Source organism: Bos taurus, chromosome 9 (assembly GCF_002263795.3).
Source record: "Bos taurus isolate L1 Dominette 01449 registration number 42190680 breed Hereford chromosome 9, ARS-UCD2.0, whole genome shotgun sequence".
NCBI classification, from domain to species: Eukaryota; Metazoa; Chordata; class Mammalia; order Artiodactyla; family Bovidae; genus Bos; species Bos taurus.
The window spans coordinates 43,312,009-43,330,773 of record NC_037336.1 but is presented as its reverse complement, the minus strand read 5'-3'; the positions used below and the strand labels follow the sequence as shown (position 1 = coordinate 43,330,773).

Below are 18,765 nucleotides of genomic sequence, written 5' to 3'. Positions count from 1 at the left end.
TCACAGTAATCAATCTTTTCAGCACTGTAATAACTGCATAAGGAATATAGTGCACTCCAAGCTTTGTCAATAACCCCTAGCAGAAATTAAGATAACATTATTTCCATTGAAGATGGAGCACAACAGAAAAGCATATTTTAACTTCCAAGGGCAGAACGCAACAACAAAATGAGGAAGAGTACTGTGTCCATATCTTGGCATCCTGTTCTGCTGCTTTGTCCACTGAACCGTTAGAAAAAGCTGGGAGTAGTGGAAGGGCAAACTCAAATTATTATGAAAATGCAAATTCTGAACTGATGTGAAAACATAACCATACCTTTAAAACCTGTGATGGACCTCAGAACATCATAAAAGTTCCTAGCAAAATGTACCAGAAAGTTAGCTGTGGATACAATCCTCAAGTCCCAATTTACATTTTTAAGGTAGCACTGGAAGCAATTCAAACTTATATTTTGTAAAAGATTTAAGCATACCATGGACATTGCCAGTTCAAAAATTTTTGAAATACCTACTGGGATACTGTCAAAACCCTAAACCATTTCTTTGTGTTAATCCCCCCAAAAGTAGTCAATAATCTTTTAAAACTGATCCCTGATGAGGTTGTCTCAAGTTAAAAAAAAAAAAAAAAAAAAGGTAATGAGCAATGTCTTTTGAAACTTACTTCTCATATTAACATCTATAGGATTTATACTTGCAGCGTGAACTTTGATAATGACTTCATTTGGATAGTGTATCATTGGTATCATCATGTTCTGGGTAAATCGAAGCACTTCATTACTCCCATATTTATCTATCACCCAAGCAGGCATGACAGTGCTTCTTGGAGAGGTAGTACTAATTTTTCGAACTGAAGGCTTTTGTACAACTTGGCTTCTCCAGAAGCAAACCGCAGTGCATGCATTTCTTCTAAACACACAGGTCTTCAGAAATCCCATTGTAAACAGTGGTTGAATTACGTGCCCTAATTAAAAGGCACTTAAACGGGATCAAACCCTCACACCTGAATTCCGTCAAATTCCGTCTGAATTCCGCCAAACACTCTGGCTGGTTTCAAAGCTGAGAATTTTAAAATGCAGACAGATTAATGGAGCAATCAAAGAAAGAAGAGTATGGATTTACTTTACTCTTCACATCCAATTCCCATTCCAATCAGTATGCCATTCATTCTCCTCCTCCCTTACACCAGCTCCCCTTAAAAGCAAAACCCCTAAAATCCTGCCCTGTCCCGAAGCCCTCTGAGGGAGAAGCCGACTCCTCTCGCGATCCAGACGCCACAGAAATTCACACACTTCCAGGCTTCCGCCGCGACCCTAGCCCGGAGTCTCCTTGTCACGCTTTCTCTTTCCCTTCGGGACTTGCTTAGCGGCACCAGCCAATCGTGTGCAAAGATCATTTGCCTTGGGCTGCAATTCGACCAATCCGAGAACTCGGTGCTGACAGGTTCTGTGATGATCAAAGATGGCTGCGCACATGTAATACCAGCAGCGGCAACTGACCTTTCTGTTCTTCTCCTCGTCACCTGGTCCCTGGGGTGGCAGACGGGGCACGAGGATCATGTTGGGCCGGACCCTGCGAGAAGTGAGTCGAATTGTCTGCTGAGGGTCCAAGAGGTCGGGAAGATTCGGGGAACCCTTGTTCTTGTGGACGAGGGGCTCCCCCTTCCTAACCGCGTCTTGGTCAGCCTCGCTGCCTTTTTCCTTAGAACTTGGGGGGATTCGGACCTCCGAGTCTTTAGGCTGTGCTCCTTGTATCCTTTCGGAGTTATATTCTCAGCGGGGAAGGCTTCTGCCCCGCGGCGTTGTGGGGTGGAAGGCAGAGTGGCTTCTCTCGATTATTCGTTTGCTCAGGCTGCCTCCAGCTCTTGATGGCCTCGAGGTAGGCTCTGCCATATAACGGGGATTTAGCTAGTCCTTGTCCACTACACTCATCTGATGCAGTCCTCACTAAGGACCCCGCAAATCTGTCCCTTGCAAAAGCCAAACTAGTGATTCTTAGCTCCCCACCCCAACTCCGCATATATTCATTCTCCAAGCTTCCACAACCTCCAAGATACCTACGATTTTCTTACCTGTGTCTCCATTTCCTCCACCTCATTTTTGAACTCTAGGCTATATTTGTGAATGTCTTCTGGACAGCTCTTCCAAATGTCCCACAAGCACCCCAGACTCAATTTAACCGAAGTTGACTTAATCATTGTAACAGAACCACCTCTTGCATCTCAACCTACATCATAAAAAACAAAAACATGATTTCTGATATTCTCTTGTTCAGGATACAAGTGTTATTCCAGTTACCCTTAGATTTTTCTTCATATGTCATGTCCAATAGGTCACTAAATTCTGTTCATTCTTTTTTGAAATTATGTCTGGAGTCTGTTCTCTCATTTTGTCCCTGCTCTTAGGGCTTTAATTCAGATCTCCTTGCTTTCTGGCACAGATCTCCCTACCTGCCCAGCTGTCTGATAGCAGACCCACTGCTATCAGAATCACCTTGGGCCCTCCTTAAAAACTACAGCTGTGTCCCCCTCATGCAGGTCATTATGGTAAGACCCAGAGGATATGGTTTAACCTTAGCTCCCAGGTGATTCTGCCGATAGATTTAGCAATTGAGGACCTACCCCACCTTCCATCTTCCATTTGCCTTCCATCTTCCATTTGTATCTTCACTTGGAAAGTCTTTTTCTTTTTCCAACTGGCAGCCTTTTAGAAAACTATAAATTATGAGAACTTTAAATCCATTGGCTTTAAATGATGAACAGCTATTCCCCCAATACATTTTTGTTTTACCATACTAAATTGCATCTGCTTATACTGTCAGTGAACAATCTAATTTGTTCTTGAAATTTTTAAAAAATATTTTAACTACAAACTTAATGTAAAATGAAATACAACCTAAAAAAATGGGGTATTTTTTTTTCTGCCCTTTCCCCCAGCACTGCCTTTTTTGTACCAGCCTTCCTCACTAATGTTGTCCAGTGAGCCATTGTGAGAGCAATTTTTACCTCAAGGGGGAAAATATATTTAGGGAATCTGACCCAAGGGTAGCCAGAAAGTTGCCTTGACATGATTACTTTCACTTAGTCTCTCCTTTAACAAATATTTATTGATACCTATTGTGCAAAACATTATTTGGTTATTTTCCCAGACCCTAATATATCTTCTGTCCACTCTGTTATTTCCACATCATTGTACCAGTGCCCCAAATTCTATGAATTAGAGATTAATTTAGTACATATTCCATTTTAAAGATGGATCTTTACACATTCCATATGTAAAGATGCCTGGAACAGTTGAATGATTTATCCATTGTAATTATAATCAATCAGATTTCTCTCCATCACACTCTAGCTGAGATTATCAATTGAAGGAAGAGAAAATTTGTAGGGGAGGGTATTTGGGGAAGGACTGGAAACTGGTGTTTTGAGATAACTTGAGGGACCTGAGTGGAGGCTTAGGGCAGTAGAGGAGCCCTGGGAAGAAGCACTGGTGTGTGTGTGAGTCACTCAGTCACGGCCGACTCTTTGCAGCCCCGTGGACTGTAGCCCACCAGGCTTCTCTGTCCATGCGATTCTCCAGGCAAGAATACTGGAGTGGATTGCCATTCCCTTCTCCAGAGGATTTTCCCAACCCAGGGAACGAATCCTGGTCTCCTGCATTGCTGGCAGATTCTTTACCATTTGAACTATAGAGAAGCACTAAAAAGAGGTAAAATGCCAAATGGGAGATAAAACTGCTACTTGTAAATTTTACCCAGGTATGTTCAGGAAAGGGAAGAATCTTACTTTCACTCTTTGTATTTTAGTGGCCTGATCCCAGTGTTACTAGGAACCAAACACCACACTAGTATTACTGGCCCTATAATTATATTAAATGGTTATTGTTATATTAAAGAAAATTAATTTTATATCCAACAGGTTTCTTGGGGGTCTAGCCTAAGAACATTTAATTGCTGTTCTATGGGAAAATAGATTCCAAATTTTAAACATCTCAGTTCATTCATTCAGTTAACATTTATTGAGCACCTCTGTGTTCTAGACACTGAGGATCAACATGAAGACAGAAATTCCTACCCTTATGAAACCTACGTTTGTGTGGGGAAGGAGGCATTAAGTAAGTTTAATAATATAATTTCAAGTAGTATAGTGCTATGAAGAAAGGTTAAGCAGGCTATTTTGTTGTTCAGTGACTCAGTCCTGCCCGACTCTACAACCTCATGGACTGCAGCACGCCAGGCTTCCCTGTCCTTCACTATCTCCCAGAGTGTGCTCAGACTCATGTCCATTGTGTCAGTGATGCCATCCAACCATCTCATTCTCTGTCACCCCTTTTCCCTCAGTCTTTCCAGCATCAGAGTATAGTGAGAATTAGTTGGGGGATATGGATGTTTTAGAGTGATCAGGAAAGTTTCTCTGACTGAGTGGGTGATATATAATAGAGACCTGAAAGATAAAAAGGGTGAACCCTGGGAAGAACTGGGAGAAGGGTCTTTGAGGCAGGAAGAAGAGTAAGTGGAAAATCCCTGAAGCAGGGGCAAACTTGACATGTTCAAGGAAGCTCTCTTCTCACCCAAGAGAAGCAGGAACCAGATGACCTTTCAGGCCATGAGAAGGAATGTGGGTTTTATTCTAAATGTAATGCAAATCCTCTAGAAGGTTGTGAGTCTTTGGACATGATCTGATTTAAAATTTAAAAAGCTCCAGGCTACTCAGGATTGTGGTCTGGAGGAAGGCAAATGGAGAAGCAGGGAGGCCAGTTAGAAGGCCGTTGCCTTGCCAAGAGCTGATGCAGCATGAATAGGGTGGTGGGAGCAGAAGTAATACAGAATAGGGATTTTGTTTCTTAAGTTTGGGCTTTCTGACAGATTGGATATAGGTTTGATGGACAGAGACGAGTCAAGGAGGATGCTTGGATTTGGGGCCTGGGCAAGTGGCACAGTGGTAAAGAATCCACTTGCCAGTGCAGGAGACACAAGAGATGCAGGTTCAATCCCTGGGTCAGGAAAATCCCCTGGAGAAGGAAATGGCAACCCACTCTACTATTCTTGCCTGGAGAATTCATGGACAGAGGCCCCATAGTTCATGGGGTCACAAACAGTCAGACACAGCTGAGCACAGCACACAGAATCAAGATGGGAAAGATTCTGCAGGGAGCGTGTTGTGAGGAGAAAGTTATCAAGACAGGATAATTTTGAGATGCCTCCAAAGATATCCAAGCGAAGAGGTTGGTTAAGCAGATGGATATAGGAATGTGGAGATCAAGAGAGAAGCTAGGTATGAAGATATGAGTTGGCCAGAGTGGAGGAGATAATTGAAGTCATGCAGTCAGATGAGATCATCTGGGAAGCTGAGTGAAAATATAGAAGAAGGGATAATACTTTCCAGCATTTCGAGGTCAGCAGCAGGAAGCACAGCTAGCAAAAGAGACTTGAAGGAATGGCCTTAAGTAAGGCAGGAGGAAACCAGAAGGGCTTGGTCTCCTGAAATACAAGTGGAAAAGAAGTGCTTCCAGGAGCGGGTGATGTTGAATGCTGATCCAGACTGAGTGTGACTGCTGGATTTAGGAACGTGAAGCTGACTGGTGATCTTGAAGTGCTGTTTCTTGGAACAATGGAGACAAAAGCAAGAATGTTAAATGGGTGTGTTAAAGAGAGTACCAGTCAACCAGACACTCAGCTTCCAAGGGCTCTTCTATACCTTCAGCATTTATCAAGACAGTTTTTCTTCTGAAAGTCCTTTTCCTCAGTGAATCTCTGATGTTATTAATACCTGTGAAGTTAACAAAATGTTCTCTATCAGTTACAGAGGAGTAAATGCTATTACACTTTGCACAGAGAAGTAGTGTAGTGGTCCGAAGCATGGGCTTCAGAAACAAGATCAGACCTTGGTTGAATCCCAGCTCTGTTGCTTTCTAGCTATGTGATTTTAAGCAGGAACTTTGGTAATTTATCTGTAGATTAGAAATAATAATATCAGCCTGTTAATGTGGATATAAAGGTTAAATGAAATGTATAGGATAACACCTGGAACTAAGAGCTATTATTAGCACTGATTTTGTTACAGTGACAAAATTACTAGATTATATGTGTTTATAGTTTTCTTTGGAAGGACTGAAGCTGAAACTCCAGTACTTTGGCCACTTCATGCAAAGAGTTGACTCATTGAAAAAGACTCTGATGCTGGGAGGGATTGGGGGCAGGAAGAGAAGGGGACGACAAAGGATGAGATGGTTGGATGGCATCACTGACTCGATGGACGTGAGTCTCAGTGAACTGTGGGAGTTGGTGATGGACAGGGAAGCCTGGCGTGCTGCGATTCATGGGGTCTCAAAGAGTCGGACACGACTGAGCAACTGAACTGAACTGATAGTTTTCTTTTCCCTGGTCCTCTAAGAAGAGTAGTTCCTGCGGAAGATTTCCTCATTTTTACAAGAAGGCATATTACTTTTCTATTGTTGCATAACAAACTTGTCTTAAAATAACACAGTCTTAAAACACCCACAGTCTGATCATCTCACAGTTTTGTGGGTCAGGGCTGGCGTGGCTGGGTTCTCTACTCAGTCTAACAAGGCTGGTCGTAAGGTGTCAACCAGAGCTGCAGATTCTTTGCATGCCTTGGGATTCTCTTTCCACCTCACTGGTGGGCAGAATCCATTGCTTCGAGGTTGGAGGACTGAGATCCCAGTTTTCCTGCTGGATGGTAGAGTAAATGAGCTCAGGAGACAGGAGATGTGGGATGATGATTAGAACTGAGGTTTGGGAGAATATACAGATGCTGGTAATGACATAGTCTGGGCTGTGACCATGTGAGTGGGTAACTGGAGTGAAGTGAAGAGTTTGTGTCAAGGGAGTTCAAGAACTGAGAGGCCCGGTGACAGTGTACCTGACTTGAAGTTTAAAGTCAACAAAAATAGCTACAGTGAACCAGCTGCTAAAATCTTTCATAAATGAAAAGGAGTACCAGGGAGACTGTTAGAGTAATATAATCTCCTCCAAGATCTGTGCTTCAGATGAGCTGGGGGTTTTGAGAAAAGAGGCAAGAAAAAGGCATTGAGGACAAGGGGAACACCTGCCCACACAATCTCCCCTCCCCACTGGACTCTGGTACATGGTAAGTAAGAACTAAAACGGCCATCCTGTGGGAAAACTGCAGGAGAAGCAGTGGCCTTAAGGAAAATCTAGTTTCCATTTGAGAAAAGAAATGCTAGGGAGAGAGAATTTGTTTTCTTAATGAAAACTTTTCCACTTGATTTCATCTTATATTCAGATATGACCCTTTTAGTTTTGCTCCAGGGGATCTTACTATTTGTCATAATCCTTGTGCCTAGTCCATTCTAGCTAATTAGCATCTTTGTTTTCATTTCCCTTCTTGATTTTCTCAAATCTAGATTTCCTAAATACGGTCCTAACAGAGATCACCATTTAAAATGAGTACTCCCAGAATAGTATGCAGCTTCCTTAAAAAAACAAAAATAGACCTACTATATGACCCTGCAGTCCCACTCCTGGGCATATATCCAGAGAAAACCATAATTTGAAAAGATGTATGCACCTCAGTGTTCATTTCAAGACTATTTACAATAGCCAGAACATGGAAACAACCTGAATGTCCAACAGATGAAAGGATAAAGAAGATGTGCTATATTTACACAATGGAACATTCAGATCAGATCAGATCAGTCACTCAGTCGTGTCCGACTCTTTGCGACCCCATGAATCACAGCACGCCAGGCCTCCCTGTCCATCACCAATTCCCGGAGTTCACTCCGACTCACATCCATAGAGTCAGTGATTCCATCCAGCCATCTCATCCTCTGTCATCCCCTTCTCCTCCTGCCCCCAATCCCTCCCAGCATCAGAGTCTTTTTCCAATGAGTCAACTCTTCGCATGAAGTGGCCAAAGTACTGGAGTTTCAGCTTCAGCATCATTCCTTCTAAAGAAATCCCAGGGCTGATCTCCTTCAGAATGGACTGGTTGGATCTCCTTGCAGTCCAAGGGACTCCCAAGAGTCTTCTCCAACACCACAGTTCAAAAGCATCAATTCTTCGGCGCTCAGTCTTCTTCACAGTCCAACTCTCACATCCATACATGACCACAGGAAAAACCATAGTCTTGACGAGACGAACCTTTGTTGGCAAAGTAATGTCTCTGCTTTTGAATTCCTTCTAAGGAGTAAGCGTCTTTTAATTTCATGGCTGCAGTCACCATCTGTAGTGATTTTGGAGCCCAGAAAAATAAAGTCTGACACTGTTTCCACTGTTTCCCCATCTATTTCCCATGAAGTGGTGGGACCGGATGCCATGATCTTCGTTTTCTGAATGTTGAGCTTTAAGCCAACTTTTTCACTCTCCACTTTCACTTTCATCAAGAGGCTTTTTAGTTCCTCTTCACTTTCTGCCATAAGGGTGGTGTCATCTGCATATCTGAGGTTATTCATATTTCTCCCGGCAATCTTGATGCCAGCTTGTGTTTCTTCCAGTCCAGCGTTTCTCATGATGTAGTCTGCATAGAAGTTAAATAAACAGGGTGACAATATACAGCCTTGACGAACTCCTTTTCCTATTTGGAACCAGTCTGTTGTTCCATGTCCAGTTCTAACTGTTGCTTCCTGACCTGCATATAGGTTTCTCAAGAGGCAGGTCAGGTGGTCTGGGATTCCCATCTCTTTCAGAATTTTCCACAGTTTATTGTGATCCACACAGTCAAAGGCTTTGGCATAGTCAATAAAGCAGAAATAGATGTTTTTCTGGAACTTTCTTGCTTTTTCCATGATCCATCGGATGTTGGCAATTTGATCTCTGGTTCCTCTGCCTTTTCTAAAACCAGCTTGAACATCAGGAAGTTCACGGTTCACATATTGCTGAAGCCTGGCCTGGAGAATTTTGAGCATTACTTTACTAGCATGTGAGATGAGTGCAATTGTGCGGTAGTTTGAGCATTCTTTGGCATTGCCTTTCTTTGGGATTGGAATGAAAACTGACCTTTTCCAGTCCTGTGGCCACTGCTGAGTTTTCCAAATTTGCTGGCATAATGGGACATTACTCAGCCATAAAAAAATAAAAATGAAATAATGCCATTTGCAGCAATATGGATGGACCTGGAGATTATCATACTAAGTGAAGTAAGACAAAGACATGATACTGCTTATACACGGAATCTTAAAAAATAATGATACAACTGAACTTACATACAGAATAGAAATAGACCCACAGACATAGATGTCAAACTTACGGTTACCAAAAGGAAAGAGGAGGGGATAAATTAGGAGTTTGAGATTAACATATACACACTACTACACATAAAACAGATAACACACAAGGACCTACTTTATAGCACAGGGAAATCTACTCAATATTATGTAGTAACCTATAACGGAAAAGAAAATCTGGGGGGAAAAAAAGACGTATTTGTAACTGAATCACTTTGCTTTACACCTGAAACCAACACAACACTGTAGATCAGATATACTTCAATAAATAAGTGAGTACTCCAGACAGTCTGATTTCTTGCCTTTGTAACCACAGCTGCAACTCCTTACCTCTTCCTGTCATAGCAGCTGGTGAGTCAGAAGGCAACGTGAGGATAATGGGCATCAGGGGACTTGAGGGGAGGCAAAAAGAGGAGACAATAGCAGATATAATCTTCCTCGTGTTTACGGTTCTGCTCTGGGGTAGGCCTGTTTATATACCTCTGTGTCTGTCCAGCTTTGTGCTTCTGCAAGTTCTGATACTTGCAGCCTATTTACATAAGCCCACTCCATATTTACAGTATCAGAACACACTGCTGTCTTTTTTTTCTCTTCCGCTCCACTCTTCTCAAGCGTCATACAAACCATTCAGCAGTAATACCTTTTTTGTTACATTCAGTTATCTCCTTTGAGTCGAGCCCAGCTGCCCCTCACCAACCCCCGATCCTCCCAGTATCCCCATGGTAGCCCTTTCCTCCTTCTGTGCATCAGCATTAGCGGCCCTCTCAGTGGCTTATTGGCACTGCTTTTCTAGCTCAACACCCTCAGGCCTAAGAATACCACCTCTCTGATGATTTATTCAACAGTTTAGAGCAGAACACTTGCAGATTTTCCCCTAAACGCAAACTCCTATTGCTTGATATATATTCAGTCAATTCAGTTCAGTCGCTCAGTCATGTCTGACTCTTCGCGACCCCATGAATTGCAGCACGCCAGGCCTCCCTGTCCATCACCAACTCCCAGAGTGCACCCAGACCCACGTCCATCGAGTCAGTGATTCCACCCAGCCATCTCATCCTCTGTCGTCCCCTTCTCCTCCTGCCCCCAATCCCTCCCAGCATCAGAGTCTTTTCCAATGAATCAACTCTTTGCATGAGGTGGCCAAAGTATTGGAGTTTCAGCTTCAGCATCATTCCTTCCAAAGAAATCCCAGGGCTGATCTCCTTCAGAATGGACTGGTTGGATTTCCTTGCAGTCCAAGGGACTCTCAAGAGTCTTCTCCAACACCACAGTTCAAAAGCATCAATTCTTTGGTGCTCAGCCTTCTTCACAGACCAACTCTCAACATCCATACATGACCACTGAAAAAACCATAGCCTTGACTAGACCGACCTTTGTTGGCAAAGTAATGTCTCTGCTTTTGAATATGCTATCTAGGTTCTTTCCTTCCAAGGAGTAAGCGTCTTTTAATTTCATGGCTGCAGTCACCATCTGCAGTGATTTTGGAGCCCAGAAAAATAAAGTCTGACACTGTTTCCACTGTTTACCCATCTATTTCCCATGAAGTGATGGGACCGGATGCCATGATCTTTGTTTTCTGAATGTTGAGCTTTAAGCCAACTTTTTCATTCTCCACTTTCACTTTCATCAAGAGGCTTTTGAGTTCCTCTTCACTTTCTGCCATAAGGGTGGTGTCATCTGCATATCTGAGGTTATTGATATTTCTCCCGGCAATCTTGATTCCAGCTTGTGTTTCTTCCAGTCCAGCATTTCTCATGATGTACTCTGCATATAAGTTAAATAAACAGGGTGGCCATATACAGCCTTGACGTACTCCTTTTCCTATTTGGAACCAGTCTGTTGTTCCATGTCCACTTCTAACTGTTGCTTCCTGACCTGCATACAGATTTCTCAAGAGGCAGGTCAGGTGGTCTGGGATTCCCGTCTCTTTCAGAATTTTCCACAGTTTATTGTGATCCACACAGTCAAAGGCTTTGGCATAGTCAATAAAGCAGAAATAGATGTTTTTCTGGAACTCTTTTGCTTTTTCAATGATCCATCGGATGTTGGCAATTTGATCTCTGGTTCCTCTGCCTTTTCTAAAACCAGCTTGAACATCAGGAAGTTCACGGTTCACGTATTGCTGAAGCCTGGCCTGGAGAATTTTGAGCATTACTTTACTAGCATGTGAGATGAGTGCAATTGTGCAGTAGTTTGAGCATTCTTTGGCATTGCCTTTCTTTGGGTTTGGAATGAAAACTGACCTTTTCCAGTCCTGTGGCCACTGCTGAGTTTTCCAAATTTGCTGGCATATTGAGTGCAGCACTTTCACAGCATCATCTTTCAGGATTTGAAATAGCTCAACTGGAATTCCATCACCTTCACTAGCTTTGTTCGTAGTGATGCTTTCTAAGGCCCACTTGACTTCACATTCCAGGATGTCTGGCTCTAGGTCAGTGATCACACCATCGTGATTATCTGGGTCATGAAGATCTTTTTTGTACAGTTCTGTGTATCCTTGCCACCTCTTCTTAATATCTTCTGCTTCTGTTAGGTCCATACCATTTCTGTCCTTTATCGAGCCCATCTTTGCATGAAATGTCCCCTTGGTATCTCTGATTTTCTTGAAGAGATCTCTAGTCTTTCCCATTCTGTTGTTTTCCTGTATTTCTTTGCATTGATCACTGAGGAAGGCTTTCTTATCTCTTCTTTGGAACTCTGCATTCAGATGCTTATATCTTTCCTTTTCTCCTTTGCTTTTCGCTTCTCTTCATTTCACAGCTATTTGTAAGGCCTCCCCAGACAGCCATTTTGCTTTTTTGCATTTCTTTTTCTTGGGGATGGTCTTGATCCCTGTCTCCTGTACTGTCATGAACCTCATTCCATAGTTCACCAGGCACTCTATCTATCAGATCTAGGCCCTTAAATCTATTTCTCACTTCCACTGTATAATCATAAGGGATTTGATTTAGGTCATACCTGAATGGTCTAGTGGTTTTCCCTACTTTCTTCAGTCAACATACAGGACAGGCTAAGCTTCCACTGGGGCAGTGAGAAATCGTGAAGGAGCAGATGTTAAGAAGTTACCCTTTACTATTTGTGTGACTTTGAGCAAATCATTTAACCTCTCTGAGCTTCAGTTAATTTATCTATAAAGTGAGGTTAATAATTTGTTGGTTGTTTTAAGGGCTGAATAAAGTGATAATGCATGTAAAGCAACAGTAGTGCCTGGTCTTGGTTTTGAATCTAAACCTCACTTCAAATTTTTATATTTAACCACTCTATCTGCCTGTCTCAGTATAACATTTGAAACTTGTGCAGACTCAGCAGAAGTTTTTTGGAATTGTGTATATTCTAGGTTTCTGTGGCACTGAAACAAGGCCAGATCACGCCAACTGAGCTCTGTCAAAGATGTCTCTCCCTTATCAAGAAGACTAAGTTTCTAAATGCATACATTACTGTATCAGAAGAAGTGGCCTTAAAGCAAGCTGAAGAATCAGAGAAAAGATATAAGAAAGGTAAATTACTTTGACTTGTACTTAATTGTTACATCCCGAGAGAAAGAGTTTAATTGGATATAGCAGTCTCCATTTGGCAGGTAGAGCTTTAAACATTAAAAAAAAAAACTTCCCTTATTTAAAGACCTGGGGAATTCCCTGGAGATTCAGTGGTTAGGACTCCGCACTTCCACTGTTGGGGGCTCATGTTCAGTCATTGGTTGGGGAACTTAGACCCCACAAATCTTGTAGTATGGCCAAATAAATAAAATTATTTTTTAAAAGAACAACTGGTTTGAGGTATAGTAAAAATGAGACTAATAGATACGTGATGCTTTATAATGTCCAACTTGTAATAATTTCTAACAAATTTGATTTCTGAAGAAGTATCTTCAGCAAGCTAGTAGCTGTCTTAATAACTAGGATTAATGTCTCTGTATGTCAAACTAGATATCTTTTCTATTCTTTTGGTTTCTTAATGCAGGTCACTCACTGGGAGATTTAGATGGAATTCCTATTGCAGTAAAAGATAACTTTAGTACATCCGGCATTGAGACAACCTGTGCATCAAACATGCTGAAAGGTAAAGTGTAACTAGCCAGAGCATTAATTTATAAAAATAAGTGTTTTTCAGTTTAAATTAAAGATACTAATGCACCAAGATATCTTAGACTAGTTATATTTGCACAGGAAATAACTTATGGTGGAATATTACCTTCTTACTATTTGCTCTTTCAGAATGCAAAGTTATTCTTCAGGGGTAGGCCTGCTTAACAGAGGAATCCTATTTAGGAAGATAACATCACTGCAAACACACTAAGTGAACTCTTAACTCCTCCAACTTCCACTCGATAGTATAGAAATAAGTATAAAGTAGCTGTCATTACCCCCTCTTTTGCAGATGGTATAAGGATTTATTATTAATAACATCTACTGTCTGATTATTTTTTATCACTATACTTAGTATAATGATGCTTAGTTTTAATTTTTTAAGTTTAGTAGGTAAAAAAGGAATCATATTTATCAATATATGGTTGGATCCTAGGAGGAAAAAAAAATGGAAAAAGGATAGAGAACTTCACACTAAAACTAATATTCTGAAGTGTATGCCCCAAGTTCCTTTGATAAAGTAAACTGTTGTTAATTGTTTGCAAATATACACTAGATAGAGGAAATTTTAATTAACAATAAAGATCTATCCCTGCTGGAAATAGATAAAAATTGCTGTGTGATATAGCACATCTGAGAAGAAAAAGTCAATGCAATGAGCAGAATGATTTGTGATTAATTTCAAATGACTTGGGTACCTCTCTATCATTCAATATTTTGTACTGTTAAAGTCAATATTTTTAGATTATAAAGATGATGAATATAGAGACTTTCTTTAGAAAATATAGCAAGCAGTCAGCTGCAGAAAAACATTAACTTTCAGAAGAAAGTACAACTTAAATTAGGAATAAGTAGCATTTGTCAATATGAATTGCTTAATTGGAGTTTAAAATTGTTTCTTACATAGGATTTACATGTTCACTGTTTTCTTTCCTATGATAAAAATTACTGAATTTTTAGGAGGACAGGGGCAAGAAAGGGGAGGGGATTAAAAGGTATAAGTGACTGTATAAAATAAATAAGCTATAAGAGTATATTGTACAGAACAGGGAATATGACAACATTTTATAATAACTTTAAATATAACCTGTAAAATATTTGAATCACTATGTTTTACACCTGTAATATAACATTTAAATCAGCTATACCTCAGTTTTGTTTTTGTTTTTTTTTAAAGAAAACTGAATTTTTTTCAGGTTATGTACCACCTTATAATGCCACAGTAGTTCAGAAGTTGTTGGATCAGGGAGCTCTGCTAATGGGAAAAACAAACTTAGATGAGTTTGCTATGGGGTAAGTAAAATTAAATTTTCTTTTCCTGTATTTCTTTCATCTGTGTCTTCAACTTCATTGTATGTAGGTACCTAAAAGTAGTGTGACTTCGTGAGAACTCTCTTGCCAATTCCTTGCTAGTTCCTCAGTTCCTCCATGAGAGATGACGTTAGTGAGGTGATTTCGTGAGGATTCTGCCAATTTCTCAGTCCCTCCATGAGAGCTTGTGTTCTGCTGATAGATATCTCACTTTGGTTTTGATTTGCATTTCCCCGATGACTAACAATGTTGATCATCATGTGTTTATTTTGCTATCCATATATCTTTGGTGAAGTATCTATTCAAATCTTCTCAATGAGTTGTAAGAGTTTTTCCCCATATAGTCTGGATTCAAGTCCATTATCAAATAGGTGATTTGCAAATAGGTTCTCTGAGTCTCTGGCTTGTCTTTGCATCCTCTGAATATGCCTTTCAAATAGCAAAAGGTTTTAGTTTTGATGAAGTCCAGTTTGTTGTTTTCTTCCTTTAATGACTCATGGTTTTGTGTCTTTTCTAAGAAAGCTTTACCTTTTCCAAGGTCATCAAGACTTTTTTTTCCAGTGTTTTCTCCTAGAAGTTTTATAGTTTTAGTTCTTATATTTAAAATTGTAATCCAGTTAATTTTTTGTAGATTATGTGAAGAAAGCAAAAGTTCATTTTTTTGCATATGTCTATCGTATATATCTGGGACCATAGGAATTCAAATTAAATTACTTTGATTCCTTTGCCAAAAATCAGTCCAACATATGTATAGGTCTATTTCTGGATTCTATTCTGTTGATTTGTGTATTCCTAATCCATTATCATGCTATCTTGATGATTGTAGCTTCATAGTAAGCCTTGCGGAGAAGGCAATGGCACCCCACTCCAGTACTCTTGCCTGGAAAATCCCATGGATGGAGGAGCCTGGTGAGCTGCAGTCCATAGAGTTGCTAAGAGTCGGACACTACTAAGCGACTTCACTTTCACTTTTCACTTTCATGCATTGGTAAAGGAAATGGCAACCCACTCCAGTGTTCTTGCCTGGAGAATCCCAGGGACTTGGGAGCCTGGTGGGCTGCCGTCTATGGAGTCGCAGAGTCAGACACGACTGAAGCGACTTAGCAGCAGCAGCAGCAGGTCCTTTGCATTTGCATATAAGTTTTAGAACTGAATTAATAATTTCACAGAGAAGCTTGATAGGATTTTGATTGTGGTGGTATTGACTTATAGATTAGGTTTTAGAAAATTGACATCTTGAGGAGCCAAGATGGCGGAGGAGTAGGACGGGGAGAACACTTTCTCCCCCACAAATTCATCAAAAGAGCATTTAAACGTTGAGTAAATTCCACAAAACAACTTCTGAATGCCGGCAGAGGACATCAGGCACCCAGAAAAGCAATCCAACTCTTCGAAAGGAGGTAGGAAAAAATATAAAAGACAAAAAAAGAGACAAAAGAGGGAGGGACGGAGTTCCGTCCCGGGAAGGGAGTCTTAAAAAGAGAGAAGTTTCCAAACACCAGGAAACCTTCTCACTGCCGAATCTGTGCCGAGCTTTGGAAGCACAGAGGGCAACATAACAGGAAGAAAAAATAAATAAACAATTAAAACTTGAAGATTTCGAGTCCTACGGTAACTCCCCCAGCAGAGAAGCAGCGCAGACGCCTGCACGCGCCATTAGCAAGCGGGGGCTGGGCAGGGAGGTGCAGCGCGGGCTGCATCGCTTAGAGTAAGAATCTGGCCTGAATACCCTGAGCACTATCTGAGCGAAATAATTTGGGCTAGCAAACCAGACTGTGGGATATCTACCACGCGAAAAGCCAGCCCCAACCTAAGACACCGCCAGGCCCGCGCACGGAACAAAGAATTGAACAGAGATAGCCGGCTGCAGACCTTCCCCCTCCGGTGACAGGCAGCCAGAGCCGGAAGGGGGCAATCGCAGCCCCAGAGAGACATTATCTATAAAACTGTAAGCAGGCTTCTTTGCTAACTAAAACTTTTGGGGGGTCTGGACGGTTAACATCTGCCTGAGAAGGTGCGCCGGTTTTACACCCAGATAACCGAGTGGCGGGGAGGCGATAAGTCGCAGCATTGGCGCTCGCCAAACACCTCATCACTTGAGCTGCTCGGACCTGGGAAGAGCACAAAACTCAGGCCCAACTGAGTCTGCGCCTCTGAGGACTACCCGAGTGCCTGAACCTGAGCGGCTTGGACCTGGGAGGTACATGCAACCCAGGGCCAGCCTCGGATTGTTCCCGGCAGAACAACCTAGAGCCCGAGCAGTGTGGGCAGGGAGGCTACACGCGCCGTGAGCGGGGGCAGACCCAGTGTGGCTGAGGCACTGCGAGCGCACGCCAGTGTTATTTGTTTGCAGCATCCATCCCTCCCTCCCCACAGCGCGACTGAACAAAGAGAAGAAATACAGCTCCACCCATCAGAACACCAACACAAGCTTCCCTAACCAGGAAACCTTGACAAGCCACCTGTACAAACCCACACACAGCGAGGAAAAGCCACAATAAAGAGAACTCCACAAACTGCCAGAATACAGAAAGGACACCCCAAACTCAGCAATTTAAACAAGATGAAGAGACAGAGGAATACCCAGCAGATAAAGGAACAGGATAAATCCCCACCAAACCAAACAAAAGAGGAAGAGATAGGGAATCTACCTGATAAAGAATTCCGAATAATGATAGTGAAATTGATCCAAAATCTTGAAATTAAAATGGAATCACAGATAAATAGCTTGGAGACAAGGATTGAGAAGATGCAAGAAAGGTTTAACAAGGACCTAGAAGAAATAAAAAAGAGTCAATATATAATGAATAATGCAATAAATGAAATTAAAAACACTCTGGAGGCAACAAATAGTAGAATAACAGAGGCAGAAGATAGGATTAGTGAATTAGAAGATAGAATGGTAGAAATAAATGAATCAGAATAAAAAAAAAAAACGAATTAAAAGAAATGAGGACAATCTCAGAGACCTCCAGGACAATATTAAACGCTACAACATTCGAATCATAGGGGTTCCAGAAGAAGAAGACAAAAAGAAAGACCATGAGAAAATACTTGAGGAGATAATAGTTGAAAACTTCCTTAAACTGGGGAAGGAAATAATCACCCAAGTCCAAGAAACCCAGAGAATCCCAAACAGGATAAACCCAAGGCGAAACACCCCAAGACACATATTAATCAAATTAACAAAGATCAAACACAAAGAACAAATATTAAAAGCAGCAAGGGAAAAACAACAAATAACACACAAGGGAATTCCCATAAGGATAACAGCTGATCTTTCAATAGAAACTCTTTAGGCCAGGAGGGAATGGCAAGACATACTTAAAATGATGAAAGAAAATAACCTACAGCCCAGATTATTGTACCCAGCAAGGATCTCATTCAAGTATGAAGGAGAAATCAAAAGCTTCTCAGACAAGCAAAAGCTGAGAGAATTCTGCACCACCAAACCAGCTCTCCAACAAATACTAAAGGATATTCTCTAGACAGGAAACACAAAAATGGTGTATAAATTTGAACCCCAAACAATAAAGTAAATGGCAACGGGATCATACTTATCAGTAATTACCTTAAACGTAAATGGGTTGAATGCCCCAACCAAAAGACAAAGACTGGCTGAATGGATACAAAAACAAGACCCCTACATATGTTGTCTACAAGAGACCCACCTCAAAACAGGGGACACCTACAGACTGAAAGTGAAGGGCTGGAAAAAGATTTTCCATGCAAATAGGGACCAAAAGAAAGCAGGAGTAGCAATACTCATATCAGATAAAATACACTTTAAAACAAAGGCTGTGAAAAGAGACAAAGAAGGTCACTACATAATGATCAAAGGATCAATCCAAGAAGAAGATATAACAATTATAAATATATATGCACCCAACACGGGAGCACCACAGTATGTAAGACAAATGCTAACAAGTATGAAAGGAGAAATTAACAATAACACAATAATAGTGAGACTTTAATACCCCACTCACACCTATGGATAGATCAACTAAACAGAAAATTAACAAGGAAACACAAACATTAAACGATACAATAGACCAGTTAGACCTAACTGATATCTATAGGACATTTCATCCCGAAACAATGAACTTCAACTTTTTCTCAAGCGCACATGGAACCTTCTCCAGGATAGATCACATCCTGGGCCATAA

General features: G+C 41.2%; 2 protein-coding genes across 6 annotated transcripts in view; one reads left to right on the top strand and one right to left on the bottom strand.

The window, feature by feature from the left end:
- The window catches only part of RTN4IP1 (reticulon 4 interacting protein 1), a 51,662-nt gene extending 50,326 nt beyond the window's left edge, over positions 1-1,336 (bottom strand). Inside the window, exons 1-2 of one of the 3 annotated variants that reach the window (XM_005210832.4) lie at positions 1,220-1,336; positions 662-1,056 (exon numbers count right to left, since the gene is read on the bottom strand). In XM_005210832.4, the coding sequence (XP_005210889.1) occupies positions 662-935 (274 nt within the window). In that variant the 5' untranslated portion in view covers positions 936-1,056; positions 1,220-1,336. Of the gene's footprint in view, positions 1-661 lie in introns of all 3 variants that reach the window. The other 2 variants (XM_005210833.5, NM_001075275.1) reach the window with 2 other exon arrangements.
- A 102-nt stretch (positions 1,337-1,438) lies between these two features.
- Positions 1,439-18,765, top strand: part of QRSL1 (glutaminyl-tRNA amidotransferase subunit QRSL1) — a 39,421-nt gene continuing 22,094 nt past the window's right edge. For 2 of the 3 annotated variants that reach the window (XM_010808461.4, XM_015472827.3), the window contains exons 1-4: positions 1,439-1,578; positions 12,541-12,700; positions 13,164-13,262; positions 14,485-14,581. In XM_010808461.4, coding sequence (XP_010806763.1) covers positions 1,555-1,578; positions 12,541-12,700; positions 13,164-13,262; positions 14,485-14,581 — 380 coding nt within the window. In that variant the 5' untranslated portion in view covers positions 1,439-1,554. 3 annotated transcript variants of the gene reach the window in all.